Here is a 24,817-nt window from a genome sequence, read left to right as displayed (position 1 = left end):
CTTTACACTCTAATATAAGTGCAGAGCACATCCTACAGCTTCTCTGCTGCGCTCCACACTTGAAGCCTTTGACTTTGGTGGTGGCTTCGCTGCATTGCCCACGTCCTTATTTGTACTTTTCTAACTTTGTCTCAACATTTTACATGGTTCATTTCTGCAATTATCTCTAATCACTTGTCTTCTGAATGCCTTTTTTTCGTTTGACATTTCTTTCGTAGCAATAATGGGTGGATCCTTATGTAATCCTGCCACCATTGAAAAAGCGATCGCAAGTTTGAATGCCCAACATCTATACGTACGTAAACAATTTTGAAGCGTTTCTTTTTTTTTCTAAGGAAGGCTATTCAGTAACCTTGTATTCCTAACTGACGTCGCTCAATGGTGCCACATTTCAGATTGTATACGGCGCCAGCGAAACCAGTCCGGTCATCACTTGCACAAATCCCGGTGAACCAACAGATCGCTGGATTCGAACGCTTGGAACGCCGCTGGATCACGTTGAGGTCGGTAGGCAGCGGTTGCTGGTCACTTTCTTTAAGCTAAGGATTAGCTGATGCCTTTCGATCAGATCTCTACCTAAGCTTTCAACATCTCCATAAATTTACGCGCTGGAGTCTGGTTGAAAGAGAAAGCTCATAAAAACAAAAGGTTCGGCCTCTCGTACAACAGATCAGACAAATGGCTGAGTTCGGCAAGGTGCAGGTAAATTACAGTGTCCCGCCAATATTTTCGTGAAGGTGTCTCTTGGTTGAAGAACATCTGAGTAGGTTTGTACGCGAACTCCACATCTAGCAAAATGTATATTGCACCTGCGAAAAAATGAGCACACTATACTGAAAATAATGAAGACGGAAAACTACCAGGCTGCGCAGAAACAAAATGAAAGTGGTAGCAAGGAAACTTGTATCCTGAAAGGAACTGTTTATGTTGTCGAGTTTTCTTTCCATTGTTTCATGAACCTTAACCATCCTCGATATGCGTATCAGTTTAGGTAAAAACGGTACATCGAAAACGGGAGGGAAGAACGTGCGGGACGGTCTTTTCCGAAAATGGCTAGAGCGGGAAGCAAGAGAATGGGGAGAAGATGTACAAATGCGCACAAACGTAATAAAAAAAAAAAAAAGTACAATGTACTCTTTCCCAGCTCCCGAACAGTGATACTCTGGGACCTCTTCCCTCGCTGCTCGTACGTGTGGCTCCGTCCAGCTTCTTCCCGCATTTGGTCGACACAAATGAAAAATGCACTTTGAGGCATTCGGGGAAAAAGATGAGGCGGGTCGTCACTGCTGGCAGGCTACATATAGGCTCCGTAGTTTTTTGGTAAATTCTGTGCGGAAATGTTTTAGTCAGTGCTTTGTTTTTTTGCGTCTGTGGTCAAGCGAAGTGGACATTCACTTTCTGGACGTTAAAAATCGCTAAAGTAAGCGACTTTTCTTGAGAGTTTCTGCCTTTTTCTCGGAGCACGCTTTGTGTACGGCTAAGCCTAACACCAGTCAGGCCTAACAGCTAGATCGGCATGGAAGCCGACGGCTCGTTGCATGCGTCGGAGACTTCGGCGGCACAAGAAGATAACACCGGCGATTCTAGGTATTCCCTGTGTCGAGCTGTAATTTTTAGAGAAGATGTCTCCAAAAAGGATTTCTACGCGAAGGGATCTGGATGGACAACGGCGCTCCTGAATGCGTTACGCAAGAAGCAAGAAGCCTCTAGAACTCTCCAGAGCGCTGCTAAGTCTCACGGTTGGCTCCAAGAAGCAAATAGGCCTCGCTCGACTCCGAAGCCAATGCCGACTATATTGCCGAAGGACAACATGAAGGTAGTTCTCCGACTCAGGGGAGCATTGAGTTTGCGAACGTTGAATCGAATAGTCCTCCGACAAAGTGTTTTCAAGGCGGCGGAAATAGACGACAGCGCATTAATCCGAACCGACACCTTTGGGTACAACAAGCAGCAGAACACCCTGATCTTCAGCACGCCCGACAAAACTCGAGCGGGAAAACTCAATTCTGTTCAAGGCATTGAAGTTGACGTTCCCCAGTAGCCCGTAGTAACGTACGTGATAGCACCAGACGATACCGTCCAGGCAGTTATCCTTGGCATTCCTGGGGAAGACACGGATGACATAATCACTACGAGCTTGAACTTGGTACACCCCGGCAATTCAAGGATCGTAGAAGAGAGGATAATGGGTCAGTTAAGCTAGGTTATCATCCTGTTTCAGGGTCGCCACGTTCTATTCTGGGTATAATAATAGCTGTGGGGAGAGGCGATGATTTCTCCACAAGAAGAAATGGGATTACTGCGTGAACTGCGGTAACCTAGGACACCCTGGTGATGTCTGCCAAGAACAAACCCAACGAAATGTCATAATTGCGGTACGCACCACCCCGAACAAGGACATGCATGTGTGCCCATCTGTGGAATCTGTGGCAAGTGTCACCCAACGGGAGCAAGGCAGTGCAAGAAAATATTTCGCACTCCACCCAATACGAAACACTCCGCACCACCAAACACCACCAATGTCGAAAGCCCAGCCCTGCGGAGCTCCGAGTTCCCACCACTTGAGACGTCTAGAGCGAGATCAAGATCGAGGGGACGATCCATGTCACGGAGCAGAACTCCACGTCGAGTAGCCAGGCCCAGCAGGTCGAGGTCAAGATCAAAGGCCACACACAGCGTGGGGTGGAGCGAGGTGGTAGCCGCTCACCCCAAAACTGAGCCAACCTCACGCACGGCAGACAAGACCTCCTCCAAGCTCGCAGAGTTGAAGGCTATAATGGAGAACTTCAGGACACAGTAGCACGACTTCTGCTACAAACTGCAGATTCCAAAAGACAAATGAAGGAGGCCGAAGTTCGGTATAACGCAGTACAACAGCAACTCGACTTGCAGAGAAAGGAAGCAGGACCAACTCCCAAGAGGAGAGCTGTCCTCCGGAACATGACGCTGCTCACTTCTACTCCCTCAGGCACAACCATGGAGGATGAAGGAGTAGCCATGCAACAGGACACAACCAATCAAAAACATAGGCACACGCATAGACCAGGTGGAAGGCGAGATGCGCGAAGTAAAGCACTACTTGAAGACCATCCTGGACAGACTCCCACAACCCAACAATGGCGAAAACAAGTAAAGGTTGCATTGTGTGGCAGTGGAACTGTCGAAGCTTGGCTCCGAAGAGGGGACACCTTGACCAGTACCTACAGTCCCTAGCACCAGAACGCAGACCAGACATTTTAGCCATACAAGAAACGTGGAAGGCCATCACCATTCCGAGATACAAAGTCTTTAATCACACCAACTCATCAGAGGTCGTACGAGTCACCACGCTGGTGCGATGCAACCTACCAGCTCAACTTCATCCAAGAGGCATCAATATCATCGAACACAAACACTCATCGAAATCTTGGCGGGCAAGAAGAATAGCCATCGCAGCACGTTCATCCTCAATGAATACAGGCCTCCGAAGACACGACACTCGGTTCACCAGCTCCTGCGCGGCGCCATAGACGTGTCTAAGGTAAAGGCTCTGCTTATCGTTGGCGACTTTAACGCACCACACGTCATGGTGCTATCCGCAAGATTGTGCCAAGGGTCAGCAGCATTGGCAGGACATAGCCACCCAGGGACCGGACCGACTCACAGACCCGACTCAGCCAACACTGAAAGCCACGGGCGAACGCAGAGAAAAATAACCAGACACCACACTCGGTCACTGCTTGGAAGAAGAATGACACAATACCCTACAAACTCTGCGCAGTGACCGCTACATCATCAACATCCTCCTGAGACGCGGCCCCGCGAAGCCCGAGGGAAGGCCTTTGCGAGTAGTCGAGTGGGACACTTTCAGGAAGGAGCTAGACGAAATGGACCGAAACGAAGAGACCAAGGCCCTGGACCAGTGTACTGCAGGCATCGCAGAAGTTGAAGGCTCAGCCAAGCGAAACATTACCGAGGATGTAAATCTGAACGCGGCTAACAGTCAGCTCCAGCACCTAGGGGAAAAGAAGACGAACCTTAAAGCAGGATTATGGCGATGGAAACGAAATTATCGGCTACGCAAACGAATCGCAACATTGTACAATTCATATTAGACAAAAAAAAAAGAACACAACGCAAAGTCTCAAACACAGCTGTAATATATTGACAGAATATTGTGGTTTTTATCGGGTTCCCGAACGCAAAAGAGTGGGAAAACATTGACTAATAGCATACCGGTACTCTTCAAACTCAAACAAAAGGGGGAAGAAGAAAGATCTCTTAATTTACGTCGGTGAGGTCCTGATACACATCACAAAAGAAAGGCTGCGGGATGGTGGCTCATTAGGGGAAAGACCATCGAGAGTCACAGCACCAATCTCACAGCTCAGCAGTGGAAGAAACCTGCAATGAGCTCGAAAGAGCTCCCAACACTCCGAAGACGTGGAACGTTCTTTGACATCTCCTCGACCTCAGACAAAGCCGAAGCAAAGTTCACAATCAGATGGAGTGTATCCTGAACTCCTTCAAGAATGATGGAAAAGAGCTTCTCCAAGCAGTACAGAACAAGTATATTGGACGAGCTCCGCCAACACCTCCGACGGAATACACGGGCCAGCCAAACCCTACGCTAGACGAAGAGTTCCGACCCTTCGAAGTCATGGCTGCGATCCGAGAGCTCAAGACCCGCTCCACCCCAGGACCTGATGAAGTCTCCAACAAACTACTGCGCCACCTGGACGACAGAGAGATTGACCGGCTAACATCATACCTCAACGTCTGCTGGCGGAAAGGAAAAATCCCGGAATATTAGAAAACTGCGCAGATGGTGTTTATACCCAAGCCTGGGAAAAAAACTACAACTGGACGCCCTGCGCAATATTTTGCTCACATCCTCTCTCGGGAAAGTCTTGAAGCATGCCGTACTCAATCGCCTTAACAGGCACGCAGAAGCTAACAGAGTCTTCGCGGACACCATGGTCCGGTTCAGACCTAAACTCTCGGTGCAAGACGTGATGCTACGACTGCATCATGAGATCGTGTCACAGAAATATGCACCCAAGAAGGACACCAGAGCCATCCTCGAACCGAACATCTCGAAAGCCTTCGATAATGTCAGCCACGCGGCCATCCTCCGTGGACTAAACTCCATTATTGTGAGCGAGCGAATCCTCAAATGCATACAGAGCTTCCTATGAAGCAGGTAGGTACAGGTCTTGACCGGCGGGTTCCAATCTGACCTGCAAACTCTGGGCGGAATTGGCGCACCGTAGGAGCCAGTGCTCTATTCGTTTCTCTTAAATATCGCCATGGAGTATTTACCGACAAAACTAAAGGTATCTCCAACCTTCACCACAGCATCTACGCAGGTGATGTCACTCTGTGGAAGACAGGAGGGAGCAACGGCGCCATCCAAGACTCGCTGTGAGAAGCTATACGCATCGTAGAAGCCTACACTAAGGAGCGCGCACTAGCCTGCTCTCAGGAAAAGACGGAGTTGATACTCATGGCCGGCACCATGGCAAAAACTCCTTTAAGCGTCATACTGCAGGTTGGAGGCAAAGACGTCCCTCGAGTCCAGCGAACTCAAATACTCGGTCTGCAGTTGCAAGAAGATGGCAAGATCACATACAGCATCATAGTCCTTCGTAAGAACACACAGCAAGTAGGAAGACTCATTGCAAGAATCGCCGCAAAACGGTATGGGATGAAAGAGCGGAATGTCATTCGCCTTATCAAAAATTCAAAACATTCGTGATTAGCAGGATTGCCTACATCGCACCCTTCCTGGACTTGACACTCACGGAAAAGGATGCCATCAATCGCATCATCCGCTGCGTATACAGGAAAGCGCTTCATCTACCAACTTCAACAGAGACTTCGCGACTCGAGAAGCTTGGGCTCGGAGATCATTGAGACACAGAGGATAGCCCACTACGAGAGGCTATCTCTGACCACAGTGGGGAGAACCATCCCCACATCTTTGGGCATCAAATACCCCCCAACAGGGCACAGAACGCGAGGCTGGCTTCCAAAAGAGCTACACGAGCAGCTACAGATTGCTCCTCTACCTCGTCACATGCATCCAGTGGGCGAGGCAGGCAGACGCATGGCCAGAGTCAAGGCTCTGCAACACTTTACAGCAAGGCTACGACGGCTCTGAGGTGTCCTACGTCGACGCAGCCTCACCTGACAGAGGTGGAATGACCCTTGCAGTTACGTATCAGTCCCGCCAAATCCTCACGGCAGGCAGCATGCATAAAAGTAACAGTGGAGAGGCAGAGGAAGCAGCCATCACCTTGGCCCTCACCCTCAGCACAACGAAAGTCATCGTCAGTGACTCCCAGATGGCCATCCGGCAGTACATGCGTGGCCACATCTCTGACAAAGCCCTCAGGATCGCCACTGACAATCGCCTGATCGACCACCCAGTCCGCTTCCTGTGATCTCCAGCCCTTGCGATACTCCCAGGCAACGAGAGTGTTCTCAGTGCAGCCCGCGCTCTCACACACCGGGCTAGCACACCAAGTGAGCACTCGACCTTCGCCTTGTGGAGCAACGACAACCTCTGCACCTTTAAGGGGGTGCTGGACCACTACCGAGCAGAACACTGAGCCTACCCAGAGGCTCACAGCACTCTCAACAAAGAAGAATCCACCATCCTCCGTCAAGTCCAGAGGGAGACCTTCCTCAACCCGGCGGAGTTATACTCGCGGTATCCAGATACCTATGACCCGTCTTGCATGAACTGTGGCGAGATCGCCACGCTCCCTGGGGGTGCCCGGACTCCATCAAGACTCCGTCAAGCAAGCCAGGCAACCAGGCGCATGAGAATCCTTCCTGCAGGATCCTGACCCCAAGACTCAAAAGATTCTAGTACAGCTAGCTGGTCTCGGACGCCGCTGGGAAAATCGCATCTCGTCTGTTGGCCGAGGGAATCGCTTCGTCACACTCTTTTCCAAAGAGAGACTCGCGTGACGGGGAGATCTAGCAGTTTTGGAATCAATAAAGTCTACATTACCTCAGACATACCTTCACGTTTTTGTCCTTTTCTAACTGCCGTTGACGGAATTCGGCCAAGTGGCATTCAAAAACAGACAAAAAAAAAAACCTGGAGGGGCGCTGAAAACAGCTTGATTTCTATATTATCTTTTGATGTCCTCTTCGTTTTCGCATATATTGACATATTTTCCGACATCCGATCTCTTTTTCCTTAGTGCGCAAAAGAGTTGTTGTAAAAAAAATGCACTGCTACATTAAAGGTCTTTTTGTTAACATTTATATCCGAATTACTTGAAAAACAATTTTAAGTAATATATACTTACCAAAATAAAAATACATTTACAATTCACCGTATTTCTTATAGTTACTGTAAGTTGAGTGGAATAATACTTAAAGCTGGTTTTCAAAATATTGCCAAGTAACACAGAAACTATACGACGTCTTTCATCCTCTGCAGGTAAAAGTTGTGGACGCTGAAGGCAGGATGGTTCCCTGGAACATGAGGGGTGAGCTGTGCACTCGAAGTCCTTATGTCTTCAACGGATACCTCAACAATGAGGCCATGACGAAGGACGCTATCCGAGACAACTGGTACTACACAGGGTAAGGCAGGCAGTAACGTCAGTTGCAGTGCCACAGCTTTAATGAAACTTTCCACACTGTGACAGCGAAATTACGAGTACAGTAATCTGCGTGGTGTGGCGTGCTGGGTGCCTATAAACAATTCTGAGAAGACAAAGCTAGGCAAAGTTACTGAAACAAAAAAAAAAAAAACGTGCAATACTTTCTGAGAAAAAGAAGGTTCATAAATGCACTACCTGATGTGGGACAGCGCTAGGACATTTCGCTTCTGAAGCACTCTTTGTTTGTAATTGCAAACTTTAATTTAGGTAAAAATAAAGTATCCACAAAAACAGTCCTCCAAACGAACTCTCTCATTGTGAGAATTCTAACCGCAAGTAATATTTGTGATGTATAGTCAAATATTTATTTACACCAGTACAAATATGTACACTACTTGTTTTGGTTTTCGCAGCGAGCAGGTTAGAATTTGTTTGTATACAAAGAGGGTTAAAGCCTACTGGAATATAAAACAAAAAGCCCAGACTGATTTCTAGATGAGTCGGAGAACCTGAACACAAAAAAGTGTTCTCGTTGCACGAAAGAATTTGTTTTAATATTGTCTTGTACGTGTGCTCATCAATATGTTAAAATTACCAAGTATTTCCAAAATTACCAATTACCAAACGCGGCTCTGAGTATAATATTTTGATGACGTAAACACGCAAACTTCGAAATAAATTGATATTGTGCAACGTTGCGCGCTTATTTAAGTGGACGTTTTCACAGATACATTAAATACCCCTAACTGTTGTTGTTCCACTCACTCGAATTTTCCAGGACAACGCAAAAACAGTAAGCTTCCCTGTACCTTTGTGACATATCTTTAATAATTATGGTTACATATATAGTTTCCCTACATATATAGTTACATATATAGTTTCATATATAGTCTTCCAATCCTTAATAACCAGAAAATGTTTGTTTGCAATCGCGTTCCACGGATGTATCCGAAATTAAATTATAAGTTTCTCCTTCACCGAATGAATGTAAATTTCGAAGTATAAAATAATAACGATTCGCATTTAACTGTTTCTTTGTTCATATCCTCCACTCTTTAAAATTTCAGAAATTAGTTCTAGACCCGCCCCTCTTTAGACGCGTTGTTCCAGTCCAATTCCTGCAGCATCCTTAGTCCTACAGTCTAGTGTTTCTACACTACCGTTCTCTACTGTCATGAATTTCTACACTACTGTTCGCTACTTTCGGCTGCAGTTTCAGAAATAATTGTTTTAGGTGCAGTGAATCCCCAAGTAGAAATCAATCAATCAAATCCAGTTTTTTCCAGAAACTCTGGTGGGAACGCCCATACAAAGAGCTGTTGAAAACAGCTTGACTATGTATCGGATCCCTTTAGATAAATGAAGATATGGTGATACCTTTGCATGAAACACTATGCTGCGGCGGCTAAGATTGGTGATCCCCCATTCCAGCGCGTCTTGTTTGTATTCCCTTCTTTCGGCCCCCAGGGCGCTATCGAATGCGATTCACTTTCTTCACGTATAGGACGGAACACCTGACGCTTAAGAAATCCTTGCCAATTTCTTTTAATATTAAAACTCCCACAAAGCAAGTCCTGGGTACATGGAGATGATGCCTTTATCGTAAAATTATGTAATAAGTATGCTTTCAGCACAATACTTTATGACACAAAATTCCACTATTTGGAAACGTGGCTCTATTTCGGGGACGATATCTCGACAATATCTGAAAATATGAAACACCCAAAATGAGCCTGGCAATGCAAATATTACGGCCTGAAATTGTTTTCCCAGAGAAACATTTCTCTTCATTTTTTTAAGTATAGATATTCTAGCTCCTTTCTTAAAAGAAAATTCCGGCAGGAGTCTAGTGTTCCTTTAGAGATGTTTAAGAGTGAGAGAAATTTTGGATTTTTTTCATATATTTTTTACGTATAATGACAAACGTTGACTAATAAAGTAATTCGCAGGGAAACCTGGCTTTGAGAATTTAGAAAATTGTAGAGTTAATAAAAAATTATTGCCGTGTTAAAATTTTATTTTCGATGTGACAACTTGTTCGCAGGGACGAAGTAACAATGAGCGAGGACGGTCGGATCACATTTGTGGGCCGCATCAAGGAGATGATTAACTTCAAGGGATTTAAAGTGGCGCCACTGGAAATAGAGAACATTCTGAACACGCACCCAGACGTGGAGGAGGCTCAGGTATGTTTCCCGAAGTATGAGGCGGTGCGATCCGTGCACGAGTACATACTCAACTTGCTGCGGGTCATGGACTTGTGTCGTTCTGTCGAAGAAAGCCCGTAACATATACACGTTCATTTTAAAACCACAGAGCAATAACCTCTTTGAAACTATGTATTTATCTCGGCAGAACGCATTGTAGTGAATACATATTTACGCTCACTAAACTTCGTCAGAATTACCACAATGTACTCATGTACCACAATGTACCACAATATACTCAGCAACTTAAGAGGGATGTACGTGGTGACAGATAAGTTGCAAAACAATGTTCAGTCGTGGTTGCTTTTCAATTGGTTAAATAATATATGCATTTATTTATAAAAAAAATCTCAATAGGCTAGCGCAACCGGTAGACGTCGGCGGTCACCTTTCTCCTTCCAACCCAACTTCTTCACCTTTAATTAAAAAAATTTCATAATAAAAACGCGCTTGCTGACCATTTTTGTTCAATCAGTTCTGAAACCCTTGTAAGTTCTAAAGTATTTTACGTAAACTAATCATTCAGTTGAAAGTTATGCCATGGCTCAGTTACCTCTTTCTTCGCCCTGTCGTTTTTTGTTCCGGCGTACACTGTAAGAAAACAAAAGGAAAGAATGTATCAAGGACGCTTATTTTTCGCCTGTACTGACGCGCACCTAAACAGATATTGGAAGAAGGAAGAAGCAGGCTTTTTGTTTTCCTTCTTTCGGCTGGTGAAAGGAAACTTCCGCCCTTCCATCTCGTTCTTCTTCGATTTCGTGTTTCGGGAACGTCGCATGCGTTATTCTTTAAAACTCCTTAGTTAATTAAGCGTCAGTATTTAGGCCGCCCGTACGCTAGTATATCAGTCTAGACGCGCAGAACCCCTTGGTTTCATTAACTTTTAAAGCGCCAATTTTGTCGCCCGATCAAATAAAGTGATTAGTTACAGCGAAGTTCCGGAGCAGCGTAGCCGGGGTCCCTGTCGTTTCGTCGAAACTCGTTCCGTGGAGTTACGTTTCGTCAACTTTTCATGGACACGCGTTTATGGACGTACCTTTCGCCGACGCTAACGTCTATGGACAGTCGCTGTGCGAATCGCAGTCCGCAGGGACATTTCGTCGCGCATGTATAAGTGAGGAGCCGGCTAACCCATCGGGACCCCCGTTAGCTCCAATTTTCGGCGACAGTCTGCGTTCGCTAATTAAAACAATAAAATGTAAACCCCCCTGACATAACCATACTTGCCTCTTCGCGGCGACAGTCTGATGCTGCTTTTCACGGAAGGAAATCTAATCTTTGTAGTTGATGACGCGATTGGTCGATAGAACAATTTATTCATGAAACATTGCGTGTCGATGAAATTATATGTCAATGATTCGTCGTTTCATAAACTGATTACCCCCGTTGCAGCAGTTTTAAGTGCACTGGATTAAGATGGCTGTACCGGCAACGAAGTCATGGTTACATTGCGTCCAGGACAGAGAGGCTTTGCAGAGGAATGGCTGCGTAACGTCTGAGCTACGTTCGGTTATGTTTCCTGTTACACCCTGTCAACCGACGATGAACGTCTCTGTGTACTCTTGAGTGTCCCCATACTGCCATGGCAGTGTTGTACGTTGTGAATGAAGGCTGGAATGGTCGCCGATGTCACCATGTGTCTCTCGTACCAGTGGTGTAACAGCAAGATTATATGACATATAGTCGCAGGTTAACAATCATCTTTGGAATAAAGAGTCTGAAAAGACCACTTGAGCGATTACAGTCAAATTGGTCGACCTACAGATAGTCATGATAAAACGGTGCTTTAAACCATAGCTCCTAAATTATAGTGGCAATGTAACTCTAATCTCCAATGACCGGTTTTCCTCTCCACGAAAGCAATTGCACTCTCGTGGAATGGATGGACAGTCTTAGATATGACGGAAAGGCAGCATATTTCTAATCTTAGATGGTTAACATATACGGATATTTACAGTCTGGAATATTAAGATTAAAATAAAACTAACAAAAAGACCGATGATAAGATAAAATATAAAGTTTATTTGTGTTATATCCGGAGATTATTTAGTTGACAGTCATGTTGTGATCAAGAAAAAATAAATAAAACTCCTGTTACATCATATTAGTAATAAAAGAAAATGGTGGGCTAGTTGGCATAAAGTCCTCTTTTCAATGCCCTAATTCATAAGCCGTGAACGTATAAGACTAACAGATTTTAACGCGCTGACCATCGGTAAGGAACTATGCACTTGGGAACATCGAGGGCTCGCCGTTCATCAATGCCGGACGGTGTATTCGCCAGAAATAATCGGCGCTACGGTCAGTCAATATAATGTTATTTTATTTCTGCCTTCCACGTATATCCGGGTACATAATAGTCGCTTATTTACTACAGTTGATGCCACTATTCCTTTGTTTTTTAAGCTTGCCGCGTCGAGCTAAACGCACACAACACGCGACACAAATCGCGGCTTTGTCCAACGGCCTTGTCTGCATTCATGTAGGTCGAAAGGCGATTTTTCTACATGAATTATCGCTTCCAGCTGAGTTAGAAGAAATCAAGATATTAGTAAAATATCGCTTGCTTTGATGATTATCGAGAATAGTTTTACCTTTGAAATGACTAGTAAAAGGCGCAGCGTATATAGCGATAAGGATAATGCACGTTTAGGTTGAGGTCCCTATGTGCTGTCTTTGTGTGCTGATGGGCTCAATATGCTCTCCTTAGGGTATTGTATGAACTATCACGCTTATGTATGTGTGTATAACAAAGGTGACTGAATCGCAAGAGCTGCGCGAGTGAAAGATCGTCTTTGTTGCGTATAAATTTAAGACTCCTCAATAAAACATGTTAGCATATCTCCTTCTCTCTTACTATATCTCCTTCTCCTTCTCTTCCTTGTCGTCGTATGTTAATACCTTAGCCTCAGATTGTCACTAAAATATTTGATATACACCAGCTTAATTGCTCCCTTACGTTCTGTCATTACCATATCTTCTCCCTAGCCCTCTCTCGTGTACACTTTTTATTTAAATGTTTTGCTATTCTACACTCGCTCGTCAAAGGTAGCGTTTCAAGATCGCTCTAATATAGCAGGAGGTATTCTTCAAATGGTGTGATTACTTTCCTTATCGTCTCTTTGTGCCATTGGGTACCCAGCGCAACTTAGTCTAGCTATTTGCATTTACTCTACGTGAACCTGCCATCTGGGGGCGAGTGATTTAAATTTCGTTCACGCTTCGCGTTCTGGTTACCGTGCAATGAGCGAAGTAGGCTGGGTTATATTTTCCTCTTTTTATTGCATTAATTTTCCTCGAATGTGCGTATATATATAGCAAATGTGAGACGTGGGAGCTAGTCGGGGGCAAGTGATTGATCTTCGGTTTTCTATATTTACAACCGCAGTGTTTAAAGCGAAAAATAATCTTCTGAGTCGCATTGTTTTAAAAACGTTTTCTTACCTGCGGGGGAAGTCCGCTTTGGCTGTTGGCGACTTCACAAAGATCGACGCCAACTCGTGGCTACATTAAAAAGCCTTGGCGGCGTGTGTGCGCGCCAGTCTTCTAGAGCGAATCAGATATTCACAGCACCAGGCGGTCTGAAGTCGAAATCAAAAGCGCGTTGTGAAAACCGCCCATACTTAAAAGTCGTGAAAAGCTCATTTTATGATTCAAAGTGCTGCTCCTTTCACTCCGAAAGCAGTAGCTTGTTTTAATTAATGTGCCTCAAGCGCCTGACTGCTTCCATCGTCATAGCTGCTTGGAGGCACCGCAAAGGCTCCAGTAGCGCGAAATATTTGCTGGTCCGAAAAGCATCCAAACTGTTTGCTGTAAAATCGTGGAAGAGATCCGTCTTCAGACTGACAATACACGTAGCACCATTGTTAAGTTTCATTGAGCTTGAATCCCCCCTTTGAAGGCGCCCTATTGAGAGGCATACGAGAAATTAATTTTTCTCCCCCGATGTTAGAGACAAAAGTTTCTTCCCTTCGCAGGAAACGGTGGTCACAAGAGCGTTCTTCATTTAAGAAGAAGTCTCAACTCTGTTTCCTAAGAGTGTAGCCGAATACCGTCATTTTCTACATTTTGCCCTTTTTAAGAATTTTCTCCTCTTCGTTGGAATAACGTAAAACAAGGAAGGGATTGAGTCTCGTTTCCCTGGTTCTACTGCTATGTTCACACTGCAAACGGAACGTGTCGATCTTTCATAATGGAATAAAACGGCGCAAAGATACAAAAAGAAAGGGGCAAACCAGACAGGACAGATCTTTCATAATACGCAAATGTGGGCACAAGAAGCGTACTAATTTTGTTCAGACTATGCGCACAAAAATCACGTGCGCAATTGACTCAAAATTAGTGGACGAGGGTGCTTGATGGTGGTCAACTTTTGCGCGGTTAACGATAGAACCGACACGTATTGGCCTATGTCCGACAAGGTTGTCTTTGCTTCTGCCGGCCTCTGAATCGCTGGAGTCGTTGGAACCTTTGGCTCGCCATGGACATCTAGACTCGTTGGACCCCTTAACTCGCCTTGAATTTCTGGACCCACATTGGGTCTCCAGGTTTATGTTGAACGAGTCTCGGGGTCCAACCAGTAAATGCTCCATGGTCCAAGGAACACTTGCCTGAACCACAGAGAATCAATGTACGCGTAATAAGATGTCCATTGCGGATCCGGTTTTCTCTCTGTTGTGCCATGTCATAACCTCCTGCGCAGTCTGTGTCACTCGGAACCGTGTCCCCGAGGCAGTCGTGTTTAGCCGTCGACTATTCATGCCTTGTCCTCTTATAACTCCCGTGTGCGTTATCTCAGTCTATGAGGAGCGTTTGCAATTTAATGGAGGACGACTTCCGCGGAGATAGGTCGCAAGTGCGCGTGCCCTGCGTTCTCGAGGGGCGAGGAGGAAAGCAGGTGGAAAGGCGGTGACGCTTGCCGACGATCAACGGTTTCGGCGGGCACCCCGTCGTATCTCGTATTGCAAATGTGGCCCTTAAACAACGTGACCAGGTTCGAGCACTTTGAAACTCCCAGTAATACAACTCTAGGGAGGCTAACGCCGGGGTTTTGAGCGCTATGCGTCGCCTGCTCTTGCACTAGAATGACTGTTCTACTGCGTTTAGAACTGCTTTATTGGGTCGTGTGTTATGAGGGACGCATATTTTATACGATCTGCGAGGAGGTGTCAAAAGCGTTTATCATCTGTGAACGTCTCCGTCTTTCCTTTGGCCTTGCTCTTCGCCAGGAGAAACCCCAGCGCATGCCCAGCTGCGACCGATCGCCGCGGGAGGTGTCAGCCATTAAATTGCGGACGCTTTCCATTGTTTGTGAGAAACCCTCTCCCTCAACCTGGTCTGTCAATGCTGACCCAACGAAGGTGGCCCTCCGCCCTGAAGCAGCAGCGGCGGCAGGCAACTTTTAGGACGGCGCCCCCCCCCCCCCCCCCCCACCCTTGTATTTTTCTTCGTCAGGCAGGCACAGAGAAAAAAGGAGGTTATGTCCATCTGTCTGATTTCTCTTTTCTTAAAGGCACCTTTGAAGCTTCTTTTTTCTGCGTGAAACATGCTCGTCCGAGTGCAATAAAAACAACTAGGTTCTTCCTTCTTTGCTTGTTTTTAATATTTCTTGCAACCTATGACAAAGCAGTGATCTTGCTTGCTCTGAAGCAAGGGGACCCACGAAGCAGTTCCTGCTTGCGCAGCATTCTAGTACGACGCAAGCCTAAAAAGCGGTGCCCTCCAGTTTGCTTTCTGTCGAAAAGCAGATGCTAGAATTAATTTCCATAAATGCAATAGTTGTAAATGTTAATTAGAGGCGTTCCATCTCGATTCGGTCTCCTACTGTCGCATCCACGTACAAATAACAACAGTAAGAATGGCTATTTTATATATGTGGAAGTTATCCCCATTTTAGTTTTATTTACTTTCTTTTTTATCAGTTTATTTAGTTCATTTAGACTATTGTGATTATATTCGTATATATTATTGGCATATTTCGTCTTGTCTTCTTTTCCCTCGATGTTGCAGAATATTAGAAGAGACTGTGTGACTTTTTAAATTTTGAAATTGAGCATGATTTCGCCTTATTCAGTGCACTGCTTCCGCAACAACAGTTAACAAAATCAGCCTTGTGGCAGGCGCTCAGGTCATTCCTTCTATATACCCCGGTTTCACCGCAGACTGGTTCCGCGCACAGAATCAGTTAATCTAAATAAATGACTTTGTTCCTGCCTGATATTCGTACTGGCCGGTAGTATCTCTGTTGCCATCGAAAATGGGTGTAATTAAAATAAAAATTATGGTAAAAAGCACATTCTCTGTTGCCGGGTACACAGGACTGTGGCAGTTTTCGGTTAAGTGCCGCAATTTATAGAGATAACTTCCTTGTAAAGCCCTAGACCACCAGCTTCTTCAAGGCATATTGGAGATGGTAATTGAACAAACGGCAAACACTGCAGTTGAGAACACGTGGCACATTTTCATTGCAAGCAAGACAATGTAAGGAATTTCTAAAGCGTGCCTTACTACTACCGGTGTCACAAGATTGCGTATGATTGATCAGTAATTGTGAAGGGAGCTGAGATCTCCGCGGACCCGTATTGACCCGAGCTTTAATTATATGCGATTACTTGCTCTTTGTCGAAATTTCAAGTTTATATGTATGTATGTATATATATATATATATATATATATATATATATATATATATATATATATATATATATATATATATATATATATATATATATATATCGAACGTGATCCTTTTCAAAGCGCTTTTTACCTAATTTTGATCTTAAATAGAAATTTCTCCCAGATACCTTGAGAATGTACAAACTTTACTCATTTCAATGCACACACGTAAAATCTACTTTGGTACTTGCATAAAATGACATATACTGATTTAAACTTCGTCTTTTTTCTCTCTACTCCTCGCCAGGTGCTTGGAGTACCGGACGAAAGGACGGTAGAGAAGATTTGTGCGTGGATCAAACTGAAGTCAGATAAAAGTTTAAGCCAAAAAGACATCACAGACTTTTGCGAGGAAAAAGAGGTATGTGAAATGTTCAAGATCCATAGCGGTCAAAATTAATTTAGGGGTCACAACGGAACAAGAAATAGATGAAAGTGAACATAAAGGAAAAGACCTCACGGTGGCACCATATAATCAGCCAGCTATAAGTGATTTGTTATTTAACATTTGTTTTTACATAAACAAACTAAGAAAATGTAACATGGCTAGTCACATAAATAGGATTAATACACACTTTAGAAAACATCTAGAAGTTATACAAATATTGACGGGAATTTAAAGAAGGGTGCGTAAAATAAGGTTATTACACGAGGAAGGTATTCTTATACTGCTAGGAAACTGCTATTCACACGGCGATTTCTTCATTTGATACCAAATATTTTTTTCAAAGAGAGGTGCCTAGGCGGCACACTATTCTTGAAACAATATCGGCCCATCAATGCCATGAATTAGCTTCAATACTGGTGGAACGTTGGATTTCGCGAATGTGCAACTCGATCCAATGTTGGGCCACAATTAAGCCGATAATTAATGGAACGTCCGAGCATTATTCACACTTACATTGGACCGTCATTTCACCAACACTAAAGGCAACGTGGGGCCACTATTCAATCACTATTTAAGGAATCACTGGACAACAGTTGGTTTGGGTTGTACAACCCATATTCGCATCCAAGTTTAAATATTTGCTTATTCATCACTGCATCCCAAAATTATCCAGTGACTATTTTAATGTCGTTGTCCAATCTGAAACACGACCTCTTCTAAACTCGGCAGTCACATTTATAAGGCGAGTTACTGAACAAAAACAAAAATATGTATATATTTAAAATACAAAATACAGTGGACAACCTACATTTACGAGTAGCGAGTAGCAAAAACAATCATTAAGATTTCGCTGGTGTAAAACCGGTCTATAAAAAAAAACAAAGAAAGCAAAAAAAAAGAACTCTTAATTTTATCCTCTCCAGTGAGAGACAGAGAGCAATCCTTACTTCCGTTGTTTTAGACTTCGACGACGATTGTGTCACATGAGGCTACAATCGTGATTCGCGCTCCTCTACCAAATAGAATTCAGTGTTATATTTTCTTTTCATCATTTGAGTATTTGTGCCACGCCCTACCATAAACACGGCTATAAACAAACACACCTCCCTAATTATAACTAGTTCAGCCTTGGCACTCTAGCAAAAATATATTTCTAATATCACACTTAGATAATATTTAGAAAGCAGGTAGCACTACACCTCTAGCAATAATTGACGTGAGTTACAGTGTTATCTGGACAATTTAATATTTACCAAAATTATATCTGACTATTTTATTGAGGCCTCGATATCAAGAAGATTAATACACGTTTAAGATTTTAACCACAAGAAGCTGATAAGTTTCAAACCTTTAGAATCGCTCAAGAACAGCGAAAATATAACTACCAGTTCAATGCGAAAGAACAAAAAAGGAAAGAAAAAAGGCAATTTTACAAAAAATTGTAAAGTTCTTTCTTTTTGTTCATTTTAATGTGAATTTAATTTAAAATATATTTCTTACCACAGCTCCCCGAGATAAAAGTTCCGGAATTCGTGCTGTTCGTAGACTCTTTCCCGAGGACTCACACAGGAAAAGTTCAGAAGAACAAGATGCGTGAGGAAAGCATCCGAATCTTCAACCTGTGAAGCGACTGTGCATAAAACAAAATAAAGATATCGAAAAATAAGGTATACTTCTTTTATGTCCTTGACCTGAGTGCGGAATAATACTCATTCGAGAGGAAGCCGAGTCTTCTGAATACATAAGATGTAAATGACTGCGGTCTCTGCACGATCAAACATAGAAAAAACTTCAAGAGTATACTTAAAGGTCATCGGAATGTTTAACAAAATTAGTGAAGATTTCCGCAACTTCTCTGCTATTGTTAGGTTCGATGCAATCGCGCGCAATAGCAACCCCGGTGCTCTTCACATATTTGATTGCACATCTCGAACTCCAGACATAGGCACAGGTCAGAAACTGAAGCATGTTTATTTTGTTTCCCGCTAATTCTCAGTCCCCTCCTTTTTTCATAACTACATTCGTTTTGCGGAAAGCAACGTCGTAGTTTTAGATTTGAATGTCCGGGTGCATAAACGTTTGTCATAACATTAAGGACGAAAGTGCAAATGTTTCTACGAGAACAGAACATCGCAGAAGGTGCGCGTGAAAAGTCTACCAAAAAGTTACACAAAACAAAACGAACACCGTACTAAAATTGACTACTTTCAAATACTAAAAGGAATACGATGCCAAAATCATTTTGTTCACTCTTCGTGTCGCTTTCCGCTGCTCTTCATTTTTTCCAGTTCTTGTTTTTTGTTTTTTCATTTGTTTATCGAGCTTTTTTTCTTGTTACATCGGAGACTGTGCATGTTGATGATCATTAACTTAAGAGAAACATCGCAGCGACAACGAAAATGTTAAGAAAAATAGCAAATAAACACACAGATGGTAGTTGTATTTACAGAAACTGTGCTCCCAACAGATGATACTGTCGCGAAGCTATCTCCACGACTTTGTTTCCGTAGGTGTGCCTAGTGTTGTCGGAAGCTCGTAGCCGCCATGAGGTGCGTAAGGCCGACCCCTCGAAGTGGTTCACGAAGACTCCATCTCGGGGTGCCAAGTGACACGGCTTGGCATGTTTACGGCATCCTGGTCCACGGCAATCCTGCCTGGAGCTCTGGCCGTCAACAGATGGTAACAAAAAAAAAAAAAAAACGAGCCATATTCAAGGAATTTTGGAATGGCTTCCATATGTTGAGTGGGGTTTACTTTTGCTGCCTATATATTTGGGTTGTTGTTTATGTACTTGCGTACTTCTTCTTGATTACTGACCTACATTCTGCGTGCCTGGTCTTGCCATCGTGGATTTAAATATGTTTTGTATTGTTTAGCAGTTTCTTCTGAGCCTCATTCGTAATACGTCTTATGTATGCGCTAGCTTTTTGTTTGCTTTAGGATTGAAGCCATTCGATTGGTGATAAACACACCTTTTGGGATGGGATGTCTGCTTGGCTTCAGAGCGCTGATAAACCCGATATAAGCAGCTGCCTGAACACCACAAAGTGCTCGACGCCGGATACAGTCCAGTGAACACTAACTTACCTCTGCAGCTCAAGCTCCATGTACGAACTTTTTCGGTTGTGGAGTCTTCCGTTCTAATCTGTAACTTCTAGTGGCGTGAGAATATTAATATATTCGAATACGAATCAAATACGAATAGTTACGAGGGTTGTCCGTAAAATAAGGTTTTCATTGATTTTTCACGGTAAATAAAAACAGATTTATTGGCATTGAGTACTACATTTTGGAAAGCTTAGACATTCCCCTATTTTTCGACGTAATCGCCGTTGATATCAATGCATTTGTGCATGCGGTGTACTATCTTCTTGATACCTGGATCATATAACTCTCCCGCCGCACTGTAATGTAGCTTAAAACCGCTTCTTTCAGCTCCTCCCCGGTTCTGAAATGCTTCCCTCCCAGGTGTTTCTTGAATCCAGGGAAGAGATGGTGACAGTGTCCCATCCAAATTCGTTGATGAGATTCTTTGTTACACGGGCGATGTGCGGACGAGAGTTGTCCTGATGGAAACGCACTCCCTTCGTGAGCGTGCCTTTCCTCTTGTTTTGAATCGCGCAGCGAATGTTCTTCAACGTCTCACAGTAGCGGTCCGCATTGATTGTTGTACCGGCAGGCATGAATTCGTACAACAATAACCCCTTCTTGTCCCAAAAAACGGTCGCCATCACCCTGCCGGCACACAGTGTTTGATGAAAATAATCCCTGGAGAGGGGGAACAGGAGGGACGAGGGACAAACATAAATCTCCAAACACAGCTAGGTGACTGGTGAGCGACCGAAAAAATCCGCCTGGTCCGGGTATCGAACCCGGGACCTCTTCATAACAAGTGGAGCGCTCTACCAACTGAGCTAACCAGGGGTTAGACGTCAGTAGAGCAAACGGGTTTTTAAAATAATTCCTCTCCAGGGATTATTTTCATCATTATTTGTCCAGCTCGCTTGCCCCTTTGCATTTAATTGCATTATAATTATAACACAGTGTTTGTTTGAACTTCCGCGGCTTCGGCGACTCTGGGTGTTTCCACTGACGGGATTGTTGTTTCGTTTCCGGTGTCGCGTAGTGGACCCAGGTCTCGTCTGCAGTGACAATAGATTCCAAGAATTCCTCGCCACTGGTTTCATAGGCCTGAAAAAATTCGCGGGCCTCTTCAACACGTTGCCGCTTGTGGCCTTCCGTGAGCATTTTCGGGACCCGCCTTGCACAAACTTTTGCATACCCTATATGGTCTGTCAACATTTGGCCAATGCAGGTCCTGCTGACATCAGGAGTCATCTCGCAGTGCTCCCGAACCGTGACCCTTCGATCTTTCAGCATTGTTTCTTCCCCTTTTGCAATCGTTTCGTCCAAAACCGATGGCCGTCCAAAATGCTGTTCGTCATGCACGTCTGTACGTCCGCCTTTGAATCCTATGCACCATTTGCGCACATACTGTATGCTCATACACTTTTCTCCGTAAACTTCACACAGTTGGGAATGAATGTCTACCGGCGCAGTGTTTTTGCACACGAGAAACGAATCACAGAGCGTAATTCGCACCTGGCGGGAGAAGCAAAGTGGGAGCTCAGTCTCTAACGGCTGCCAAGCCAAGACTGAGCGTCGCAGAGAGCTCCCCGTGGCGGGGACTGAGAGAGGGGAAACCAACCTACACGCCAATGTCACCGCTTCCCGCGTAACCTCGTTCCTCGCGACTGCAGCTCCTTTGGAACCTTACTTTACGGACAACCCTCGCAGCTTTGTATATCAAATCGAATATTGAATACGTCAAGGCAGGGGCATTTATTCGCAGCATTTATATTATTCACATGTCGGAACTGAAGTTGATTTGTCTTTTGATTTTATGTTTTTTTTTTGTTTAACTCCAGAACTGCAGTTGATTTTTCTACAAGACAAATTGTTATCTTCCCTACAACTAGGATTTTCGTTTTTGTGTTTTTATTCTCGTTATCACCAGTGAGGCACTGGTGTTAACAATAATAAAAACATAAAAAAAGAATATTACAGATGTAGGGAAGATCACAAGTGTTCATGCAGAAAATTCGACTGCTGCGCATAGTCAGGTTGGAGGCACTCCCTTAGAGAGGAAACTACACCTCCAGCCACAGAAAGAGAACTCTCTTACTCGGCACTGAATTGGCAGGTATTGCCATTTATTTGATGCAAAGCTTTGCCAGACTCGAATACCTTAAAGGGTCCCTGCAATCATATTTAAGCCTTTACCTTTTTTGTGGTTTCCAAGTCTTTTGGGGTTCGGGCAAGCCAGCGGGCACGGAGAGAGTAGCTAAATATCAGTGCATCTTATTTTAACCGGACAACGCGGAAACATCCTCCACCGACGGGGGCGACCCGCGGTACCAAAAGCGCGGGAAATGTGACGTCTCTGGTCCTGGGCTTACTACTGGTCAGAGCTGCTGAAAGCTTCTTTTTAGTCAAAATACAAAATATAAGTGGCGCGAACCGTTTCAATTATTTATAAAAGTACCTTTTGTTCCGTATTTTAGATAAGAAAAGAAGCAAGTGCAGTTTATAAAGTGCGGAAACAAGAAATGAACCGTCCACATACCCGCCACCAAGCGGTGGAATAGGCGTCGTATACTAGAAAGGAGTAGTGGGATCAGGCGCCGACACGGAAAGGTCCCGGATGTACGCGGCGGCGCTGCGGTCGTTTACGGAGTGGAGGATCCGACCGGCTCCGAGCGTTCCGAAGGCCTTCAGCGGGCCGCTCTGTCTTGCGTTTTGGCCGTTTCGCGGTACGGCAGTGCGAAGTGGCTCCCATTCTGAACTGATCTTTATCTCGTGTTTGCTGTCGTTCGTGGCCAATGAAGTGTCATGGCGAATTAGTGTCTAGTCGCGCAGCAAATGCAATGAGAGCCGCTCTGGCTGCCCGCTGTGTCCAGAACACACTTTAGTTGTGCCCTCTCGCGCCGTCGACACGGAGTGCGGCTCTGTCTGCGAAACAAACTCCTCCGCTTCGCAGACGGTTCCCTGCAATTACCTCCATCCACCATAACACGGGTAGGCGAACGCGAAAGTACGCACAGTTTAAAAAGTCAGGAGTCACAAGGAAGCAGAAGCTCGCCGCTTAGCGCTGCCGACACCGACACTACTAGTTTAGACCACTGATCTCAATGACAATTGCTGGATCGCGTTTGCCACGCTCCGCGAATGCGGTCACTGGCGGCCATCTTTTTGATAGAGTTATATCACCTCTAGCCACCAGGGTTGGGCAGAAATACTCAAAAATGTATTTGGAAATACAAATACTGGGATACGTGAAAATAGTAGCTAAAATACTGATACTGAAATATATCTGTAAAAATGTATCGCGATAGATATCGGAAATACATTTTAAAAAGAGGCAAAAAGTCTTTGGAAATACAAATACAGGAATACATTTTAGGGAGGGCAGAAATACAAATACAGAAATACTGATACTGCAATACATTTTTTTTCACCTTTGTTTAAGAGCCCAACTCGTTTGATACACAACAAATTCGTCGGGAAGTGCAATGAAAATCATTCTTGCTTCGTCTTTTATTTGACATTCAAGCGATACAAAATAAGAACATGCGACATTAAAGCGATGCAAAGGGAAAACATGGAAGTCCTAAATTCAGTTACACTTGAGGAGTAGGAGCTTCTCAAATAGCCCATCTGTGAGGCGTTGCCGATTCGGGCGCAGCGTCATATTGGCAAAAGAATAGGCGCTCAACTGCTGCCGAGGAACACAGGTTTGTATTGAACCGAAGAAACACCGCTTTCACGGCGGGTAAGTCGTGAAGCATACACATCTCATGCCTTTGGTCCTCTAGGTATCTGTAGACTTCGGCCCGGAGATGGTGCTGTGGGGTCCTCGGTGGCGGGGTCTGCAGATCGAACTCAAAGAACGAGTCTTCGAGTGCCGGGAAAGACTCTTCCCCAGGCAAGGGCTCCGGTACGAAACCACAGGTTTCAGCCGCACGCACCAGGAGGTCCTCCAAGTTCGAAGCTCTGCCATCTTCCTTCGATGTCCACCTCAACTGGAAGAACGGGTGCGAGCAGGTAGCGATGAGGGTCTCTTCGTTCTCCATCCTTAAGAAGGTTCCGAACCGCTTGTGTAGGCCTTCACGAACGCTGTCCAAGATTACTGCGCTGGTCCGGGTTTTAGGCTTGATCGCGTTGAGCTTCTTTTGGACAGTGGTCAGTGTTGGGAGGAGCTCGCCATAGTAGCCGTTGGCGCTTTTTTGTAGAATATTGATTGCTAGAAAGATAACATGGTATGGCAGATTATTTTTATAATTCAACTCAAAACACATATGTCTAATGGTCTCATCAAAGCCAAGGTCGTCAACAATGGTTATCCCGTTCTGACTCCCATTAAAACGCATCTAACACGAATGGAATGGAAGGGAAAGAGGAGGACCTTTCTTACCTGTGGCAATTGGATATAGGATGTTGCGATACTCTTCCAAGAATTCTAGCTCAGCATCTCTGAAGGTCGTCAAGTCGAGCTTCTCGGAGAGTGTCCTCAGCTGGGCTCTGTTGTCTAGAAGTGCGACCAGGGCGTGGTAAAGGGAGCTCCACCTGGTCACGCATGGTGTAGGTAGCTGCCTCCCAAGAACCGAAGCCACTGTTTTTGCGGATTTCGGGCAATGGAAGGAGCTCCAGTACTCTGAGCACTTCGACATCGTGCTGTCATGGAGACGGTTGCAAGCTGGAGATTTGCTTAGTACTTTTTTAACATCACATGTCACGATGAGGCACACCTCAGATGATGCGGGAGCGACGGCGTGGGGACGTCAGGAGAGAAAGAGAAGTCATCCATTGCATCTGCGAAATAGGACAGGAAGGCGTAAGCGACATTTGATGTAACTCAAGGACTAGTTTATAAGTGTAGTGCA

The 24,817-nt window shown here is 44.6% G+C and overlaps 1 protein-coding gene across 1 annotated transcript in view; it reads left to right on the top strand.

Annotated features, from left to right (window-relative positions):
• Window positions 1-18,499, top strand: part of LOC120848348 (medium-chain acyl-CoA ligase ACSF2, mitochondrial-like) — a 100,620-nt gene extending 82,121 nt beyond the window's left edge. The window contains exons 11-16 of the mRNA XM_040220354.2: window positions 219-295; window positions 396-503; window positions 7,439-7,584; window positions 9,649-9,790; window positions 16,734-16,847; window positions 18,380-18,499. Of these exons, the coding sequence (XP_040076288.2) occupies window positions 219-295; window positions 396-503; window positions 7,439-7,584; window positions 9,649-9,790; window positions 16,734-16,847; window positions 18,380-18,499 (707 nt within the window). The remainder of the gene's footprint in view (window positions 1-218; window positions 296-395; window positions 504-7,438; window positions 7,585-9,648; window positions 9,791-16,733; window positions 16,848-18,379) is intronic.
• The last annotated feature ends 6,318 nt before the right edge of the window (window positions 18,500-24,817 follow it).

Source organism: Ixodes scapularis, unplaced genomic scaffold, assembly GCF_016920785.2.
Source record: "Ixodes scapularis isolate PalLabHiFi unplaced genomic scaffold, ASM1692078v2 ptg001739l_1__unscaffolded, whole genome shotgun sequence".
Taxonomy (NCBI): domain Eukaryota; kingdom Metazoa; phylum Arthropoda; class Arachnida; order Ixodida; family Ixodidae; genus Ixodes; species Ixodes scapularis.
The sequence above is the reverse complement of the archived record's forward strand: the minus strand, read 5'-3'. Positions and strand labels throughout refer to the sequence as shown.